The sequence below is a fragment of the Sus scrofa genome, chromosome 4 (assembly GCF_054392235.1).
Source record: "Sus scrofa isolate SSC_HxYL_T2T_F1_AM1 chromosome 4, Sscrofa_HxYL_maternal_Yorkshire_Landrace_v2.0, whole genome shotgun sequence".
Classification (NCBI taxonomy): domain Eukaryota; kingdom Metazoa; phylum Chordata; class Mammalia; order Artiodactyla; family Suidae; genus Sus; species Sus scrofa.
In genome coordinates this window covers 95,722,073-95,742,237 of record NC_139386.1, presented here as the reverse complement: position 1 = coordinate 95,742,237, position 20,165 = coordinate 95,722,073, and the positions used below count along the sequence as shown (strand labels likewise).

General features: G+C 41.9%; 2 protein-coding genes across 4 annotated transcripts in view; one reads left to right on the top strand and one right to left on the bottom strand.

Annotated features, from left to right (window-relative positions):
- Positions 1–20,165, bottom strand: part of LOC100520241 (olfactory receptor 10J1) — a 323,932-nt gene that overhangs the window by 22,693 nt on the left and 281,074 nt on the right. The gene's annotated exons all lie outside the window — the stretch shown is intronic.
- On the top strand, positions 8,234–14,772 carry FCER1A (Fc epsilon receptor Ia). Of its 2 annotated transcripts, none has more exons than XM_021089598.2 (5): positions 8,234–8,315; positions 8,713–8,733; positions 9,905–10,151; positions 12,405–12,662; positions 14,394–14,772. In XM_021089598.2, the coding sequence occupies exons 2-5, from the start codon at positions 8,719–8,721 to the stop codon at positions 14,588–14,590; spliced, it is 717 nt and encodes a 238-aa protein (XP_020945257.1). In that variant the 5' UTR covers positions 8,234–8,315; positions 8,713–8,718; the 3' UTR covers positions 14,591–14,772. The 2 variants fall into 2 exon arrangements, with proteins under 2 accessions (XP_020945257.1, XP_020945256.1); XM_021089597.2 differs by having other exon boundaries at positions 9,897–10,151.

Below are 20,165 nucleotides of genomic sequence, written 5' to 3'. Positions count from 1 at the left end.
TTTGGGAAAGACCCCCAGTGTTCTTACCTGCTGCAAGTAATAATAAATCCTTCCTTCTCCAGATCTTTGGCTTGGTTGTGTCTTTTGGCTTGACACCCACCAAGAGGCAAACCTAGTTTTCAGGGAACACCAAGAATAATCTTCCCTCGGTATACACAATGGATTCTTTCCTGTAAAATCCAGTATATATGAAAAAAATGTAAAAATATTTTGCATGTATTTGTTGAACAGTCAGACTCAAGGCTCAGATAATTATAAGATATCTGGCTGGACATTCAAAAGCAGTGCAAAGGCAGAACAATTCTTCATTATGCAAGGCTGTCCTGACTATTAAAGAATATTAGGCTGCCTACTAAATGCTAAAAATGTATCCAGCACACCATCACTGAGACAAGCAACAAACCACTCCTCCCAGCTTCCAAAAGCTACCTATTAAAATGCAAATATCCTTGGCTGGGCTAAGACCTCTGGTCCTTAGCTGCTAACAGCCTAAAAGGGATTCTTTTAAGAGAAAGTTGTTTCCATTTTGCAACTGTGTAATTCTGTAAGGAAGCGTGAAATAAACTTGGCCTACTATATATGGCTTGAGGGCTGACTCTGCAAGACTGGGGTTTTGCTCTCTAGAACCACTTCTGGGAGTGACCTCAGAACGCCCATAGAGCGACTCTATGAGTTTTACTATATTAACTCATTTAGTACTGCTGCTGAAACTCAGCTCCTCTGCAAGGACATCAAACTGAATCTCAGATACCAAGTTTTGGGTGAAGGAGAAAGCAAGAGAGTTATTGCTTTGCCAGGCAAAGGGGGGACACATTAGGCTTATGCTGTCAAAAACTGTGTTCCAACTTCAGAGGGTTTGGTAAGGTGTTTTATAGCAATTGTTTAAGGGTGCATTGCTGATAAAGATCAGGGTGTGTTCAGTGCCTGTAGTCTTTAATCTGGACTCAGGTGATCTCCTGCTGAGCTCCTGGGGTTCTCAAGCATATCAAACGTGTGACCTTCTCTCTGGAATAAAGAGGCTTCATCAAGTAGTTGACATCTCCCATTTTGTTGGGGGTTTTAGTTCTATAGCTCAAAGATATTATGTATATCCCTTGAGGTTGAACCAGGACCCTGCCCCCAGGCTACACTATTGTTCCTTGACTGCCCCTCCCTTGTCTCTGCTTCCAAACTCCCTTCCCTGATAGCAACTGTTTGAACCTGCCTTCAGGGAAGGTCATGGAGCCTGAAGCCTATTCCCTACAAACAAGAAGTAGGAGACAACACAAAGGCTCTCCAGAAACCCCAGAAGGTCCTGCTAGGTTCCAGTATTCTCAGCAAGTGCTATTACTATCTCCATTTTACTAGAGAGTATACTGAAGCACAGAGAGCTTAACCTGCCAAGAGCCAGATAGCAAATAAGCAGTCTGAGCTGAGAATCAAATTCCACAGGCTGATCGGAGCCTGGACTCCTAACCAGTCTTACACTTAATCTCTTTAAAATATGCATGGATAATAGTTTATTTTTCTTTTAATTTTTAAAATTTAATATAATAGTCTGGCTTTTTTTTTTTTTTTTTTTTTTTTTTTTCCCCAATGCCACCATTCTCCCCTAAGGAATCTTCTTTAGCAGGCTTATAATTCTGTTCTCTCTATTCTGAAGGAAAGATCAGCTCACTTGACATCTGTATTTGCTGGAAGGCAGGAAGGCCTTTTGGGTCTCTCGGCTGGAATATAGTATTTATAAGGCAAAAGTCACGGTCAATTTGCTTGCATGCACCTTATGGTTCAGACTGTTCCGTAACTACAAGATGTCACAAAGATGCCTCATCTGGAAGGTGAATGGTTGGTTTCACATCTCAAAGACAGGCACAGCTTGATATTCCAGATGCCCACAAAACACACTATAAAATTATGGAACTGGAAATAATTTATACCATAACAATATGCCATATGAATGTTACTGCAAAATATTTTTAGAAATAACAAGGACAGTTGCAACCAAAACCAATCATTGACTATCCCATGTATGTAAGTACATTGCAGAATGATTTTATTTTTCTTCTTTTTGCCTATCTGTATTTTCCAACATTTGAATAATTAGGTGTTTCTTCGTGGCTCAGTGGTTAATGAACCCAACAACTAGGATCCATGAGGATGTGGGTTCAATCCCTGGCCTCACTCAGCTGGTTAAGGAACTGACATTGCTGTGAGCTGTGGTGTAGGTTGTAGAAGAGGCTTGGATCCTGAGTTGCTGTAGTGTTAGGCCAGCAGCTGTAGCTCTGATTCAGCTCCTACCCTGGGAATTTCCATACGCCACAGGTTCAGCTCTAAAAAGAAAAAAAAAAAAAAAAAAAAAATTTATATAGTTACCTGTTACTGCTATCATTGAAAGGATAGTTTAAAATAAATGCTAACTGGATTTCCTTAAAGCCAATCAGCTTAACCATTATGGGAAATTCAAGTAAATATAAACAAACCTAAAACAAACAAACAAAGCTGTACACACTAGTCAGTCAATGGTCCAGCCCAGAGGAGTTTTAGGAGACTTACTCAAGGATTTTCTCTGTATTTTAGAGTTTTTAGGAGATACTCCAGAATTGTAACACTAGTTAGGAAATCTTTTCCTAGTCTATTGCTTTTTTTTTTTAAGGGCTGCAACCTGCAGCATATGAAAGTTCCCAGGCTAGGGGTTGAATCAGAGCTGCAGCTGCTGGCCTACACTATAGCCACAAGAACACAAGATCCAATCCATGTCTCCAACCTACATCAGAGCTCATGGCAATGCCGTATCCTTAAGCCATTGGGTGAGGTCAGGGATTGAACCCATATCCCCATGGATACTAGTTGGGTTCTTAACTTGCTAAGCCACAACAGGAACTCCAGTCTACTCCATTTTTATGTGCAATCAGAATATGATTATGCAAAAACAAAAAAACAAAACAAACAAAAAAAAGGAGTTCCCGTCGTGGCACAGTGGTTAACGAATCCGACTAGGAACCATGAGGTTGCGGGTTCGGTCCCTGCCCTTGCTCAGTGGGTTAAGGATCTGGCGTTGCCGTGAGCTGTGGTGTAGGTTGCAGACGCGGCTCGGGCGTAGGCTGGAGGCTACAAGCTCCGATTCGACCCCTGGGAACCTCCATATGCCACGAGAACGGCCCTAGAAATAGCAAAAAAAAAAAAAAGACCAAAAAAAAAAAATATATGATTATGTACCTGCCTCAGACACTTTGACCTCTGGGCTTTCACTGACACCCTTTAATTGGATATCAGGTAGACTCGTCTATAAACAGTCTGTAGGATATTAGCTCTATCAATTTATAATATCCAAATAGTATGGTTGCTTTTGAATTTGAGTGACAGCATAGTTTGTTATTTAATAACAATAATCAGGTGTTGGAAATATATTTTGCAACCAGCCTTCATTCAAATTCTTGTTTCTGTGAAAAATTCCACTGACTCTCCATGATAGAAAGAAGTTAGTCTCTAAAAACAGATGGGAAATTATCAACCTTGAGATTATTTCCTGAAGTTTCATTTGTCTTCTCTTGGGGGAAGAACCTCTGTCCACACCCAAGGTTTTAGCTTGCATAACCCTTGTCTCCACCTCTTTCTGAGGGAGTCCTAGGAGTTTCTATTTATTTCTTTTGGATCCACCCAAAGCAGGTAATCCTTCAAATAAAGACAAGAAATTTAGAAAGTATTAAGGCCAATGACATTAATCTTTATTTAAGTATTTTTGTGTTTTGGCTGGGCTTGTGGCATGTGGAAATTTCTGGGCTAGGAATCAAACCCGTGCCACAGAAGAAACCTGAGCTGCTGCAGTGACAATGTTGGATCCCCAACCAGCTGCTCCACAAGGGAACTCCCCCAGGGACAGCATTGTGAAAATTCACCAGGCAGTGAACACCAGTGATTGAGTGCTCTTTCTTGAACAGATTTTGTTCAACGTAGTAGGAACTGATGTCCTCCTGGCTTAAGAATCTAGAATAAAAAGGCAAGAATCCTCTTCTCTCTTCTTTATAGGTATATCTATGATCTACACATAACTAGTCTGCCAACAGTGCTAACAGCATTGCCTGGCTGTGGACTGAGACAGCATCACCTAAAAATAAGAAAAAGAATTGTAGAACTCTAATTTCCACAATTTCTAGAGGTGGGACTAGATTAATGATTTTCTCTTTGTGGGTGGGTTAAGGATCCTTGAAATCGATGGACTTTATAAATGGAGACTATGAACCCAAGGACAGTTTGAGGATAATGTGTAGACTGGATGATAAGGATATGGACGTGAACATGGGTGTGGGCTCTTCAGCCAGATTTCCACTGTAACTTTTTCGCTCAGCGGCTGCATGTCCTTGGACAAGTCCTCTAACCTCTCTGGACTTTAGTTTCCTCATTCTTTAAGCATGAGGAGAAAGTGGGTAAGACACGTCACACACTTAGCCTCGGCCCTAGTCCTCAGAAAGAGAGCAGTATTTATCAGGTGCACACATACCAGGAGCAGATGGCTATTTTGCTCTTTCATCATTTCATATCCAACTTTACATGGACCTTGTCTGGTACTGGAAAACACAGAGACGATACAGCCAGTAGATCATCTTTTCTGCTTCCAATTTTGGAGGCACAAAGGCTCAGACACACTATGGACCAATCCCTCCATTGCCATCACAAAAGTTCTGTCAAAAGCCTCTTAGCTTGGACACCTCACAGCAGACAGGTCCTATATAGTTCACGCATGGCTAATTGAGCTTCACTTCACCATGGCCACAAAGTATAGATTAAGATTGCTGAGAACCAATAGTGGGTCAAAATTTGCAGGTAGAGATGCTGCTTAATGAGTGTTGAACACATGAATATCTGGATTCGGAGCTCGCTGTGGAGTTCCCATTGTGGCTCAGCAGGTAAAGGACCTGACGTTATCTCTGTGAGGATGCCAGTTGGTTCCCTGGCCTCACTCAGTGGGTTAAGGATCCGGCGTTGCTGCCAGATGTGGCATAGGTCACAGATGCGGCTTAGATGTGGTGTTGCCGTGGCTGTGGTATAGGTTCCAGCTGCAGCTCCAATTTGACCCCTGGCCCAGGAACTTTCATATGCCACAAGCAGGTGTGGCTGTAAAAGGAAAAAAAAAAAAGAGCTCATTGTAATAAGTGAGGTTAGGACACACACACACACACACAAAAGCTCATTGTAATAAGTGAGTTAGCACCTGTTCCTGATATTGACAGTCAGGATACAAGAAATCAATACCCAGATAGTGGATATAAAATTTAGAGAACTTCTTTTCTTTTTTTTAAGGGCCACGCCTGTGGCATATGTTCCCATGCTAGGGGTTGAATCAGAGCCGCAGCAGCTGGCATACACCACAGCAAAGCCAGAGCTGAGCCGCATTTGCAACCTATTCCACAGCTCACAGTAGTGCTGGATCCTTAACCCACGGAGTGAGGCCACATCCTCATGGATACTAGTTAGGTTAGGTTCGTAACCTGCTGAGCCACAATGGGAACTCCACCCCCATTTTTTTTTTTTTTAATAAGATAAAGGATTCCTGGAATTCAACTGGCACATCAGTCATGTCAGGGTGGAGTGGAACTATGGTTTAATCTTAGTGTTCACTTGTCCCTCCTGAATTCTCATTTTGTTCCTTTGGGTACCTGTGGTTGCATTCTATGGGAATTAGGGTATGGTTTATTTTTTCTTGCTGTTGATATTGTTTTTGCTGCTGTTGTTGTTTTAGGGATTAATGGGTGGGTGGTTTGCTTTGTTTTAAGCTTTAATGAACTGCTTTTGTTGAATCTGCTAAATCTTCGCCATTACTGCTACCAAAACACTACCTGCCTTTCAGTGCTGGACACTGAAGCAACAGATTCAGGCTGGAGGAGCAAATGAAAGTGGTCTCTCTAACTCCAAAGCTTACACTCTCCAAACTAGAAATAGTATGTCTCAATGAATTCCAGTCTGCCTCTCATTCAAGCAGGAAATAACTGAAGATTTAGGAGGAAGCTTGAAAATAGACTATTTGAGTCACAGTAAAGTGGTTGTCTCTGAAGGACAGTTTTACTGTGGAATCAAGAATATCTGATAAGTCCCCTGGGTAAACTCTCAACGAAGGGAAGTAGAATCTGTCTTTGTCTCTTCCAGGATCTCTGTGCATTCCAATACGTCCTGCCCTCTGGCAGCACCTCAAGAAGAGCATCTTCCCCATTCCTCTCTCTCCCTGTCCCCCAAACAGCATTTTGCATCCTCTTCTTTCCTTATCATGCTCTCTTCTTCGGAACTATGGAGGGACGTGAGCTTATGTAGATTATACTACTGTGAGATACCGGGTATCGAATAAAGCATTCTATGTAGTTTGTGGATGGCCTTAACACAGTTGAAATGCATGTTCCTCCTAAGAGTCTTTAATAAATTATGGTAATAGAGGAGGGAAAAGAGATTTATTGAGCATCTCTTATATACCATTGCTGTGCAATGTGCTTTACATGTTTATCATCTTGCTAAACTTCATACTGAAGCCATGCTCTGGATACCATTATTGGCCCTATTTCATGGGTAAACCTTAACCAGATAAATACTGGGAGTACTTGCATTCAGATTTTTAAATACAAACAACTTACACTTTTCAAAACAACTTGTTGCTTTCTTTAAAGATCTCTCACTAAAACATCGCATGACCTGGGACCAGTTGCAATCATTCTTATCTCAATCTTTCTATTTAGGAGTCTGCAGTCTCATGTTCTCTCATTTCATAGCAGCTGGAAGCTTTGGTTGGATCCTTATGTTTGGTGGCTTTACGTTTAATGTATTAGACTTAACTCACCTGCCTGTGAGGAAAAGCACAGCACTACAAAATGGGGCCCTGCTTACTTCTCACTGCCTCTGACTACCTCAGAGTTTTGACAGAGGCCAAATAATAATACTGGGTGTGAAAGCAGCTTCATAAATAGCAAACCACTGTAGATATTTAGGGGGTTATTATCTCCAGGATCATTATCAATACCACATCCTGGAAGAAGGTGACCAACTTTGACCTAGAGCTGAAACACAGAAGAACTAGTCAAAAGGGTCCTGGAGGGAGGAGAACTGATGTGAATTTAAAGGAGAAAGGGTGATCGTGCTGGAAGGTTTGAAAGATAAAACTGGAAAAAAGCTGGGAAATAAAGTAGAATAAATTATATGACCTGGATCCCTGCAAGTTATGGTTTAACATCTGCCTTCCTATGTTGTGAGCCCCATCAGGACCCAGGGGAGAGAAGGAGTCTTTGAAAATATCTCCAATTTGGCTGGTTGGATGGTGGATCATCAAGGAAGCAGAAGAAGCTTTGTGGATTTGTGAACTAATGGAGCAGCAGGAAATCAGGTATCAAGAGGGTTGGTACCTCTGGGGAACCACAACAGAATTTCAGCAATTGTTGGCCATATTTGTACACCTGCATGTCATCATGATTAAGAATTCTACTATGGGGTTAGATTTTTATTTTTTCTTCTTTTTCTTTTTAGGGCCATACCTGTGGCATATGGAAGTTCCCAGGCTAGGGGTCAAATTGGAGCCACAGCTGCTGGCCTACACCATAGCCACAGCAACACCAGATTTGAGACACACCTGTGACCTACACCACAGCTCATGGCAAGACTGGATCCTTAACCCACTGAGTGAGTCCAGGGATGAACCTGCATCTTCATGGACACTGGTTGGGTTCTTAATTTGCTGAGGCACGACGGCAACTCCTGGGGTTGGATTTTTAAATGTTTGATGTTTGAATCCCATATTAGCCATTTACTAGGGAGGACCCTGTGACAAGTTACTTAAGGTCCAAGATAACAGTGGTACCTACTTCATAGGATTATTGTGAGAAATGAATGAACTATATGATGTATATAGCATAGTGCCTGGCATATACTAGGTGCCCAATAATTCCTGTGGTTTTATCCTGCTCTCCCCTGCTCCTCATTTTTCTGAGTTGCAAACTAAATAGCTGTACATTGACTGATAGCTCAAGAAAGCCCCATACCTGAGTGCCTGGCTCTATGCCTCTCTTCCAGTAGATTCCAGGTGCGTATGTGGAGGTGGGATGGAGAGTGCAGTAAGGGGGTAAATATAAAATTGCCCGATTAGGCACCTCTCTGAATATTATCTCTACAGAAGGAAGCAAACTTAGGCGCAGCTGATTAGTTAACCAGATATGATACAGAGAACATTTCCTTCTCCTTTTTAGTTTCAAGTTTATTCTAAGACCCTACATCTCTCCAGTCCAGTTGGCAACCGGGGGCCACAGAGAAAATGTCTACTCCCATAGGAGTCCCTGCCCTGCTATGGATAGCTCTGCTGCTCTTCTGTAAGTAGGTACCCCTCCTGAAGGGATAAAAATAGACTAGGGGAGCAGTTGGGGTAGGAACCCTGATAGTTTTAGTGGTGACTTTTTCTGGGCCATATGCAAACCGTGGGGGCACTTCCCAGGGATTCCGAGGGATGTCAAGCTGGACAGCAGGGCAATCAGGACTGAGCACCATCTAAGGGGGGAGCCAGACTGAAAGGCTGGTCCTAGCAATCATGCTGGAATTTCCCAGAGGGCAGGGGAGGAAGGAGAGAGGAAAGAGAAGCTGCTTCTCTCCCTGGCTCAGATTTCTGAAAATTCCACAGATGTGGACTTCATCATCATACCCAGATCCAGTCTTCAGGAATACCAGAAGGCTGAGGATAGACACTAACATATCATTTCTGGATTTTTGCAGCTCCAGATGGCATGGCAGCAGGTAAGTCCCCTGTCCTCAGCATTTCGGTGTGTCTGGGAGCCACTTTCCCTTCACTTTTTGCCTTCCTCCCACTACCTTTGTTTTCTAATGATCATTATTCTGAGCTTTCCATTTCCACCTTACCTGCTTCCTTCTTTCCTTCCATTCAAAACTGCTCACCTGCCACTTCATCCTCTCAAGTCACGCTTTTCTTTCTTGTGCCAACAATCCTGCCTGTGGATCATCTAAGTGCCTCAGCCTCTCTTTTGGCCACTATCGTGTAACCTCATTCAATTCTTACATTATCATCACTGTGATCCGTACTGCAATTTTCTAACTGAGGATTTTTAATCTGAGGATGCTCAGATTAAGTGATCTGCTGGAGGTTACACAGCTAACAGTGGGCTGGATTCTAACTCAAGTGCCTTGGATCCAAGTCTAGCTCTCTCTTGACTGCATCATCTCTTCCTCATCACCACTTGGCCACTTCCTAAGTTTCTGTTGAAATTTGTACCACATCTCTTTTTTCCTGAAAGCCCTTTAAGACTGATCCTCTCGGTGCTTCTCATTACCTTCCAGAATTGACATATATTTTCACATCCCATATTCACTCACAATTAAATAGTCATAAAAATTGAGAGCTGGGAGAGACCTTATATTGCATCTAATCCAGTACCTTCATTCATCCATTATTCACTCATTCATCAACTCAATAACTATTTAGTGAACACTTACTATGTCATAGTCATTGTGCTGAACTATGGTGGAACATCAGAGACATCACCTCTGCCTGAAAAGAAACTGCTGTTCTCATTAAGAGATACTACTATAAATGCAATAAATTCATTGAGTAATAAAAAAAAAACAGATACTAAAATTGAATCAAGAGAATCAGAGTGAACTATCTTATACCACATAGTAAATTTGCTTGTTTTTTAGTATCTTGCATTTGTGTCCAGTCTCTCTCTTCCTAGCTTGGCAGCTCTCTGGGGCCACAACACCCTTTCTGACTTCCTTTAATCCTAAGAATCAGAGAGTTTTTTTATCACCAACACTATTAGGGTAGACTGATCATTGATTGTCTTGACAAAATTGGTATGTCTGTACTTTGGAGGCTTGGCTGTTTTCAATGATTTTTTTTTTCCTCCTTCTATGTTTCTTTCCACAACCTGCCCTTCTTGAAGTCATCCAGGAATCTCAGGTGTCCTTGAATCCCCCATGGAATCGAATATTTAGAGGAGAGAATGTGACTCTCACATGTATTGGGAACTATTCCCTTGAAAATTACCCCACCAATTGGACACACAACAACAAAACTTTGGAAGTGAAAACTTCGAGTTGGGACCTTAAGAATGCAAAACCTGGGGACAGCGGCAAATACAGATGCCAAAGCAAAGACTTTACAATGAGTGAACCTGTGCACCTAGAAGTCATCAGTGGTAAGTTCCAGGGTTATGGAAATAGCAATTCTCTCATGTGAGGGAGGAATCACCTTTCTGAAGATGGGGAGAGAGCAAGTTATTTCAAGACTTAGGGGCACCATGGTGGGACTTGGGGTCTTTCTCTCAAGACCTGTCCTCCTATTTTCTTTGACCTTCTTTCTTCTTCTGCCTTCTTTCAATATTCTGGCAATCTCTCCATGTTATTCCTCTACTGTATTTCACTTCTTTTTTTTTTTTTTTTTTTTTTTTTTTTTTTTTTTGCTTTTTAGGGTCACCCCATGGCATATGGAGGTTCCCAGACTAGGGGTCCAACCGGAGCTACATCTGCTGGCCTACACCACAGCCACAGCAATGTGGGATCTGAGCCAAGCTTATGACTTATACCACAGCTCACAGCAATGCTGAATCCTTAACTCACTTGGCAAGGCCAGTGATCAACCCGCCACCTCATGGTTCCTAGTCGGATTCGTTTCCACTGCGCAGCGATGGGAACTCCTCTATTTCACTTCTGATTATCTTTTCTACATAGGTGCACATGCGTGTTACATGGTCAAATGGCATATTGGATATGTGAACACTGTAGAGAGCTGTATATGTTAAATAGGATCAAAAGGTTTGATTTAAAGACTTGCTCTGTGATTGGAGTTCCCGTCGTGGTGCAGTGGAAATTAATCCGACTAGTAACCGTGAAGTTGCGGGTTTGATCCTTGGCCTTGCTCAGTGGGTTAAGGATCTGGCACAGCCGTGAGCTCTGGTGTAGGTCGCAGATGTGACTTGGATCCTACTTTGCTGTGGCTGTAGTGTAGGCTGGCACCTGCAGCTCCAATTTGATCCTTAGCTTGGGAACCTCCATATGCCTCAGGTGTAGCCCTAAAAAGGAAAAAAAAAAAAAAAAAAAAAAAAGATTTGCTCTGAGATTTTCCATGTGTTACAACCTGAATATTAAGTTGTACTCTTAGTTTTCGAAGATATCTCTATACATGTTCTCTACAGTATATGTCCTCTACTTTCACTTAAGACCAAATCCTATGTTTGCTCCTTCTTTATTACTCTTCTACTGTCTACAATTAGTGCAGTATGCTCAGGCATATGTGGATTTGTTTGTAAGTGTTGACTGAACAAAGTAATGATTTCAATTGAATCACTAGGTCACCATTTATATTTTGCTTTATATTTAAAATATATATTAAAGTATAAACATAATTTGTATTTTTTGCTTGTGTAAAAAAGAGATGTTTCAACATTTGTATACAAATTCCAAATACAAACTAAAGCAGTGTAAAGTAGCACCTTTATTTCTTTGGAGTAGATTCTAGAGACGTCCTCAAGGATTTCTCCTAAACAAAGCAAAATAGCTACCTTTCCATTTAAAATTCTCCTTTGGTGAATGCTTTTCAATTTTTTTTTCTGTCTTTTTAGGGCCACACCTGAGGCATATGGAGGTTCCCAGGCTAGGGGTTGAATCAGAGCTACAGCCTATACCACACCCATAGCAATGCCAGATCCAGGCCATGTCTGCAACCTGGACCACAGCTCAAGGCAACCCCAGATCCTTAACCTACGGAGTGAGGCCAGGGATCAAACCTGCGTCCTCATGGATGCTAGTCAGATTCGTTTCTGCTGAGCCACGACAGGAACTCCTACTTCAATTCTTAAAAGGACCATTATCCATACCACCTGACTCTTGTATTTTTCTGACTCATTACTGACAAATATTTGAGAACCTACCAACTTCTAGGTATTGTGTTAGGCACTGGGGATAAAATGTCAGGAACATACATGGCCCTGGCCTTTGAAGTATAGAGCCAAGTGAGGAAATGGATAACAAATCAGTAATTACAAAAATACTTAAAATTGTGATATATGCTCAGAGGAAGTCAGCAACTAACTATGATTAATAGAACTGGGAATCACCTATAAGGTTGGAGAAGACAAAGCAGACACTCCTAGGCTGACTCCATAGGCAGAGTAGGTTTACTTTCTTCTCAGTGACTGGATGTAACAACAGGACTGTAAGGGGTAATGGTTTTCAGATAGTCTATGGGTGGTCCCAGACTTACTTTTCAGGAGGAGAGGGGGAGTTATCAATAAAGCAGATGGGTTCTAAGCATTATTTTGTTTCTTTTTTGTTGAACTTATGAGCCAAGGAATGGGTTAATGATAAACAGATGTTTCCTTTGCACACTCTCTTCATGATCTCCTTTATCTGTCAATGTATCCATTCATTGTTACATAATGAACTCTCTTCAGACTGGCTGCTCCTTCAGACCTCTGTCCCGGTGGTGAGGGAAGGCCAGTCCTTCCTCCTCAGGTGTCACGGCTGGAAGAATCTGAATGTCTATAAGGTGATCTACTACAAGGATGGCAAAGCCCTCAAGTACTGGTATGAGAACCACAACCTCTCCATTACCAATGCCAAAAGAGAAGACAGTGGCTCTTATTGGTGCACGGGCATAATTCAGAAAATACCAAAAAACTCTACTACTCTCACCATTACCATACAAACAGGTGAGTTGGTAAGGGAAAGGGAAGGAGGCCATAGCAGGGAAAAGGGGAAAGAACATCTGAACCTAAAGGGATTGCAGCTGTTGATCAGGGGGCAGCTGTGACTCCCTGAGAAGTCTACTAGACATACAATGAGACGAGGCATAGAATATAATCACTCAATCTGTCTTAAGTCCCTTATTTGTTCAATGCAACAGTAATACTTGCTCACCTTATGGAATTTTATAAATCTTAAATGTGACGCTTGTGAGATTGATTTGTAAACTTTGAAATACTATCCAAGTAAATTTACCTGTTGCTCCTAAATTTGTCGAATTGAAAAGGAGTTTCCAGGTTGAAGGAACAGAAGCTATGAAGAGCGTGAAGAGTTCACTTTAGCCTAGGAGGCTGGGAAGGGAGACCAACAAGTCAACAGGTTGTGTGAATGTGCGTTGGGAGAGGAGAAAGAGGGCTTGATGAGGCAAAAATAGGCAGGTGAGCTGCCTCTAGAGCCAGTGGCAAAGACTGCTCTTGCCAAACTTCATATAAAATAGGGAGTCTTTGAAATTGTTGCCCTGCAATGGAGAAGTTAGGCTTTTTGCTTCACAGACTTTGGTCATGTTAATATCCTAAAAAAGCATGAGACCAGAAGCCAGATTTATGCTCTAATGGTAATTCTCTGTTAACTAATTTGAGACCTAAATGCTAATTATTGCTGGGCTTCCAGTATCCTCATCTCTAAAATAAAGGCTTTGGATTAGACTCCATCAGAATCACTTGGGGAATTAAACTATTGATATCTGTATATCATTCCTTGAGACTCTGATTTTTTTTTTCTTTTTTTCCTGGTCTTTTTAGGGCCACCCCATGGCATATGGAAGTTTCCAGGCTAGGGGTTGAATCAGAGCTATAGCCTCTGGCCTATGCCACAGCCACAGCAACAAGGGATCCAAACTGCTTCTGTGACCTACACCAGAGATCATGGCAACACCAGATCCTTAACCCACTGAGGAAGGCCAGGGATTGAACCCACGTCCTCATGGATACTAGTCGGGTTCATTAACCACTGAGCCATGACAGGAACTCCCGGTTTAATTGGTTTGGAGTGAGTCCCGGGCATCAGGATTTTTAAAAGCTCTTTCAAGTAGTGGTAATGTGTAGCCAGAGCTAGACATTACTGGTATAGGTAATCTGGAAGTAATTTCTTGTTGTAATATTCTAGGGTTCTATAATTCTAGAATAATCACACACCAAAAAATCAGTACTTTGTAAACAGAAAAATAAAATCACAAAATAATGGAACTGGGGAGGCAATTAAAATGTGATCTAGTCCAACATCTTCCTCTCACCCAACAGACATCCAATAAATGATGATTGATTGATAATAAGGCACTGTTGACTCCCTGCCCTCAGTCTCCTTTCCACCTCTAAATCATATGGGAATGTTGGTCCTGTTGGCTCTAAGAAAGGGGTAATCTTTCCTATGACCTACCCCCTTGAGCATATTGGGTATAGACAAACCACAAGACAGGGGCTGGGGGGGAAATACTCAGGACTCCACAGGGCTCCAGGGAGCACAGAATGAGGAACTCAAACCCATGAGTGTTTTCTCTCTGTTCCTGGATGCCATGTCATGTTCTTTGTTCCTGGATGCAAGGTGAAAGACCATGTTGGGTTCTTCTCTTATGCAGGATGAAGCCCTGAACTTCACTTTTTTCAATTCCTAATACGAGTTATGTTTCTTGTTGCATCTAGATTCCCCTTCAGTTCCCTCGAACTATTACTGGCTACAGCTTCATATCCCATTGTTGGTGGCGATTCTGTTTGTTGTGGACACAGGGCTACTGATCTCAACCCAGCAGCAGTTCAGATTTCTCTTGAAAATTAAGAAGACCAGGAGAGGCAAAAAATTTACAGACCCACAGCCTAGCTCAGACCCCCGAACGGACTGATAACCCTGCTCAAGAAACATCTGCGATAGCAATTTCTTTTCAGTATCAGCAATTGCTTCTCAGTTGTCACAGTTCATAGGTACCTAGAAAATGCTCAAGGCTTTACATAACTGCTTCATTGAACCAACTGTAACTGGCATGTAATAATCAGTGCTCAATAAACATCAGTTAAATAAGAAAAATGTATAGATTCATTTATTAGCATCTGCAAAAGAGTCATACAGCTTCAATAAAAGAAGTATGAAACCATATACCATGATGTTTCTAAGTAATCGAGGCTTGATAGTTTCTTTTTTGCTTCTAGAAGCAAGAACCGTGCTGTTCTAGATTAGAAATAGTCTTTTTTTTTTTTTTTTTTTTTTGTCTTTTTGGCTTTTCTAGGGCCGATCCTGAGGCATATGGAGGTTCCCAGGCTAGGGGTCTAATCGGAGCTGTAGCCACCACCAGCCTAAGCCAGATCTGAGCTGCATCTACGACCTACACCATAGCTCACAGCAACGCCGATCCTTAACCCACTGAGCGAGGACAGGGATCGAACCTGCAACCTCATGGTTCCTAGTCGGATTCGTTAACCACTGAGCCACGACAGGAACTCCAGAAATAGTCTTTTTTGTAATATACTTTCCATTTGTAAGTCCGAACTAGAAACGAGAAGACATGGTAGGATGCTGGTGAAGTCAATCATTTTTAGGCTCTCTCTTTAACTCACTATGAACTTCTAGTTCTTGGTAGAATCTGGAGCAGGCTTGAGCCATAGAACTCTGGGGTTAGGGCTCAGTCTAAGATTCCCCTGGGATTGCTTCACTCCTCTAGTATCTCCCAAATTTAAATCTTAGATTCTATTTTCTTATAGCATCTGAACTAAGCATCTTGGAAAAATCCTGGCAAGTAATAATCATAGCTCTCACTCTGAAAACAGTCCAGGACTGGGTAAGATCTTAGACAAAGACCCAATCTTTGCTCTCCCACCCTCACCCCACCTCTGCTCATGGAGACAGTTATACTGAGGGCCTGGGAAAAGCATCAGGAGAGAGAGGAAATATACTGTCAGTGCAGACCATGAGCTCACAACAGTCAGTGAGAAATCAGAGCACCTTTAATGTTTTTGAACAATTAACAACATAAAGAGGAAGTGAACTGGGGGGAAATTGGTAAATATCCACAAGACTGACAAGTCCCACTTTCTCCAAAGGATGCTTAGGAGCTATAAATAGCAGGGGGATATCATTAAAGCCTTTTTTTTCATTTTTTATTTTTATAAATATAGGTATTTGAGAGTTCCCATCATGGCTCAGCAGAAATGAATCTGACTAGTATCCATAAGGATGCAGGTTTGATCCCTGCTCTCGCTCAGTGGGTTAAGGATCCAGCATTGCTGTGAGCTGTGGTGTAGGTTGCAGACATGGCTCGGATCCTGCGTTGCTGTGGTGTAGGCCGGCAGCTACAGCTCCGATTGGACCCCTAGCCTGGGTACCTCCATATGCTGTGGGTGTGGCCTACTAAATAAATAAATAAAGGTATCTGATGTCGGGGAAGGGGAGATTTCCCCTTTCATTCCTCTTGGGTTACTGTGGCTGAACTAACAGTAAAATTGATACAGCACACATTAACAGGATAGAAAAAGAAACACATTGTAATTCACGTGCATAGAGGTCCCATAGGAATGAGACCCAACAAGTGGCCAAAGCAGGCAGCTTTCATTCTTTTTAGACAAAGAAACAATAAATTTTGAGAGCAAGAATAAAGACACTTGGGTTTTGGGTGCTCCATTAGTGAAGACTCTAGACAGAGTTTGGGCTTGAGGCATTAAATCAGTGAAGTAACAAGGTTTGTTTACACAGGCTTCTCAGCCCTGAGTTCCCCTTCTCTGGCAACAATGGTGCCCTTTGACCTCCAGATCAGGGAATGCACAGTTCATAAAATAAATGTATTTCCTACTTTCAGGGGAACAGAGAGGAGGGTCAGAGTGCTCCTTTTGCATTGGCCATTTCTTAAGTAACTTTAGGTTTTTTTTCCTTTTTCTTTCTTTTCTCTCTCTCTTTTTTTTTTTTTTTTTTTTTTTTTTTTGGTCTTTTTAGAAAGCCGCACCCATGACATATGGAAGTTCCCAGGCTAGGGTCCAATCGGAGCTTCAGCTGCCAGCCTACACTACAGCCACAGCAACTCTGAATCCTTAACCCACTGAGCGAGGCCAGGGAGCGAACCTGTGTCCTCACGGATGCTAGTCAGATTTGTTTCTGCTGAATCGCGACGGGAACCCCATAACTTTAATTTTTTTTAAATTGAAGTAGAGTTGGTTTATGATTTTGTAACTTCTGGTGTATAGAAAAGTAATTGATTCAGTTATATGTGTGTAGATACATATATACTCTTGGGGCTCCCTCTGTTACCTCCAATCTCACACCAAATTTGTCTAGGCCAGTCTATAGACTAAATTTCTTTCCTGTGACTGTTGTTCCAAATTGGCTGCCACAAACTGTTACAAACCCCCAATAATTAGGAATTGGGTTTTTTTGAAAATCAAGTCAGTAGCTCCACACCAGTGGTCAATGGAGGACAAATTTCCTCAGCCACCTCAAAAGTGGAAACTCAGACAAAAGACACAGCTTGTCAGTATTTGGGGAAATCAGGTACCTGAAGACAGGCCCTGCTCACTCTTTCATCTCATGAGGTGGGAAAGGAGACAACAGGAGCATCTCCTTTAACCCAAAGATGGGAGCTTTAGGTTGAGAATGGCAGAGGCACTTGCCAGCCTAGGTGCCTGGAGAACCTCAGAGAGTGGTATTGTCTTCCTGCCTTAAGCTGTCTACCCAATCCTGGACAACTAGTTACCAAGCCTGAGTATCCATCTGGTGCCCTAGTTTCCATGACATTCCCCCCAATAAACATTTACTCTATAAATGTGCACAGGACCACCACCAAGCCCACCTGCACATATCACAGCACCCACAGTTTTTCCCTTCTTGAAAAGTGGAATGACTTAGGCACACTTTGCTGTTATTTGCAACTTTTCAACTCTCACTGAGAGTGATCAGCAATCTCACTGCAAGGTAAAGAATGCAATGAAATTGAAATTGCTCGTAGAGAAATTTTTGAAGACAAAGGAATGACTTCTTGTGGATTCTGAGAAAAACAAGGGTTTTTATTTTTTTAAGCAGTTTCCGAGGAGGTAGTAACAGCACTGCCACAGACTACATTGAGTCTTTGTAAATATCATTCAATGAATAGGAGAAAGTTATTTTTTAAATTAAAATATAGGAAGCACTGACCTTCACTAGATCATATCAAGGCTGAAAATTTGGGTTCTCCACTGGCTAATCACTGTTACAGAAATGGGGTCCTAGAGTGTTGCAGGCTGGGATCCCCGGGAAACAGACTCTGAAACAGAGATTTGAAAGCAGCAAGCGTGTTAGGAAGCACTCTCAGCATCAACGCCCATGTGGAAGTGAAGGCAGAACTGGGCAGAGGGGGAAGTGGAGATGTGATGCAGTCACGCTAAGAACCTCAATCCATCTCACAGATGAGAGCCCCAGAGAGGGAGAGCCTTTTGTAAACATCTCAAATGGAGATAAGAGTGCCAAACGTTATACTCTGAAAAAGATAAGTCATTGGAAAGCCTACCCATGGGAGGGGACTGTGACTTTGGAGGAGGCAGCTGTTAGGATTCAACTGAGGGCTGTCAGCCCAAGACACTCCCAGCAGCTGGGGGAATGACTGTGTGGGTCCTGAAGAGGCTGCAACATAGTATCCACTAAGCACAACTGCAAACAGAAGCAAATGTGACACTGGTCATCAGACCTTTACCTAACAGCTCTATCTAGACTAAGCAGAACTACTAAGCAAAATTAAAAAAAAAAACATTATAACTGTCTTTTGGTCAACCTCACAGAAATGAACTATCTTTTCTGGAAATCTGGTCACAAAGGCAAAGATATCTTTTATCTTTGGTCAGATTCCCCACGCCAGTAGGTTTTGTTTTTTTTTTTTTTTTTCTTTTTTTTCAAACCAAGATATGTTAACTTGACTTAGAAGATTTGTTCATTTCCACTGGCTTGTCCCATATTTGGCACCCAGCTAACTTCATGACAGTCTTCTAAGTGATATCTTGCTTCTGCACAGTCACCCCAGGGGATCAGTTAGATTCTGGAGACTGCAGGGGCTGGGTGTGAAACTCAGGTTATGCTCATTCCTTGGTATAGAAGGCCAGGTAGGAGGGAAGGATGATGGGGAGAGGACCAGAGCACACACTCTCACCTTCTGTGATGCTTGGACATGGGACAGTGTGGGGTTTCTATTGTTTTGTTTTGTTTTAGGGCAGCATTTGCGGTATATGGAAGTTTCCAGGGTAGGGGTACAACTGGAGCTGCAGATGCCACAACAACACCAGATCTGAACTGCGTCTGAGACCTACACCACAGCTTGTGGCAACATCAAATCCTTAACCCACTGAGCGAGGCCAGGGATTGAGCCTTCATCCTCATGGATACTAGCAAGGTTCTTAACCTGCTGAGCCACAACAGGATCTCCATGACACCATGTATTTTTTTTTTTATTATTTTTTATATTACTCAACGAATTTATTACATTTGTAGTTGTACAATGATCATCACAACCCAATTTTATAACATTTCCATCCCAAACCCCCAGCATCCCCCCACCCCCCAACCTCTCTCCTTTGGAAACCATTTTTCAAAATTTGTGAGTCAGTATCTGTTATGCAAAGAAGTTCATTGTGTCATTTTTTTCAAATTCCACATGGAAGTGATAGCATTTGATGTTGGTGTCTCATTGTCTGACTGACTTCACTTAGCATGATAATTTCTAGGTCCATCCATGTTGCTAAAAATGCTATTTCGTTCCTTTCAATGGCTAAGTAATATTCCATTGTGTATATGTACCACATCTTCTTGATCCACTCCTCTGTCGATGGACATTTAGGTTGTTTCCATATCTTGGCTATTGTAAATAGTGCTGCAATGAACATCGGAGTACATGTGTCTTTGTGAGTCATGGTTTTCTCTGAATGGATGCCCAGGAGTGGGATTGCTGGATCAAATGGTAGTTCTATGTTTAGTTTTCTGAAGAACCTCCATACTGTTTTCCACAGTGGTTGCACCAATTTACAATCCGACCAACAGTGTAATAGGGTTCCTTTCTCTCCACACCCTCTCCAGCACTTATTATTTGTAGTCTTTTTAATGATGGCCATTCTGGCTGGTGTAAGGTGGTACTTCATAGTAATTTTGAATTGCATTTCTCTAATAATGAGTGATGTTGAACATCTTTTCATGTGTTTTTTGGCCATCTGTGTGTCATGACACCATGTTTTTAACTCAGATTTTAAGTCAGAGGTGGAAATTTCTGAAAATTAACCTCTGAAGATTTGGGATCTTCCTAGATAATTTTTTAGTTAAATCAAGCTTCAGACCTCTATCGTTAATAATTTCCAAAGTTGTAGTTAAAGTGCTTAACATTTATAACACTATTTCAAAGATTTAGGTCTACCCTGCAAAAGGAACTAGGATTCTGCTTGGCTCCTTCCAAACTCCATCCTCTTTCATTCCCGGTTGGAGGG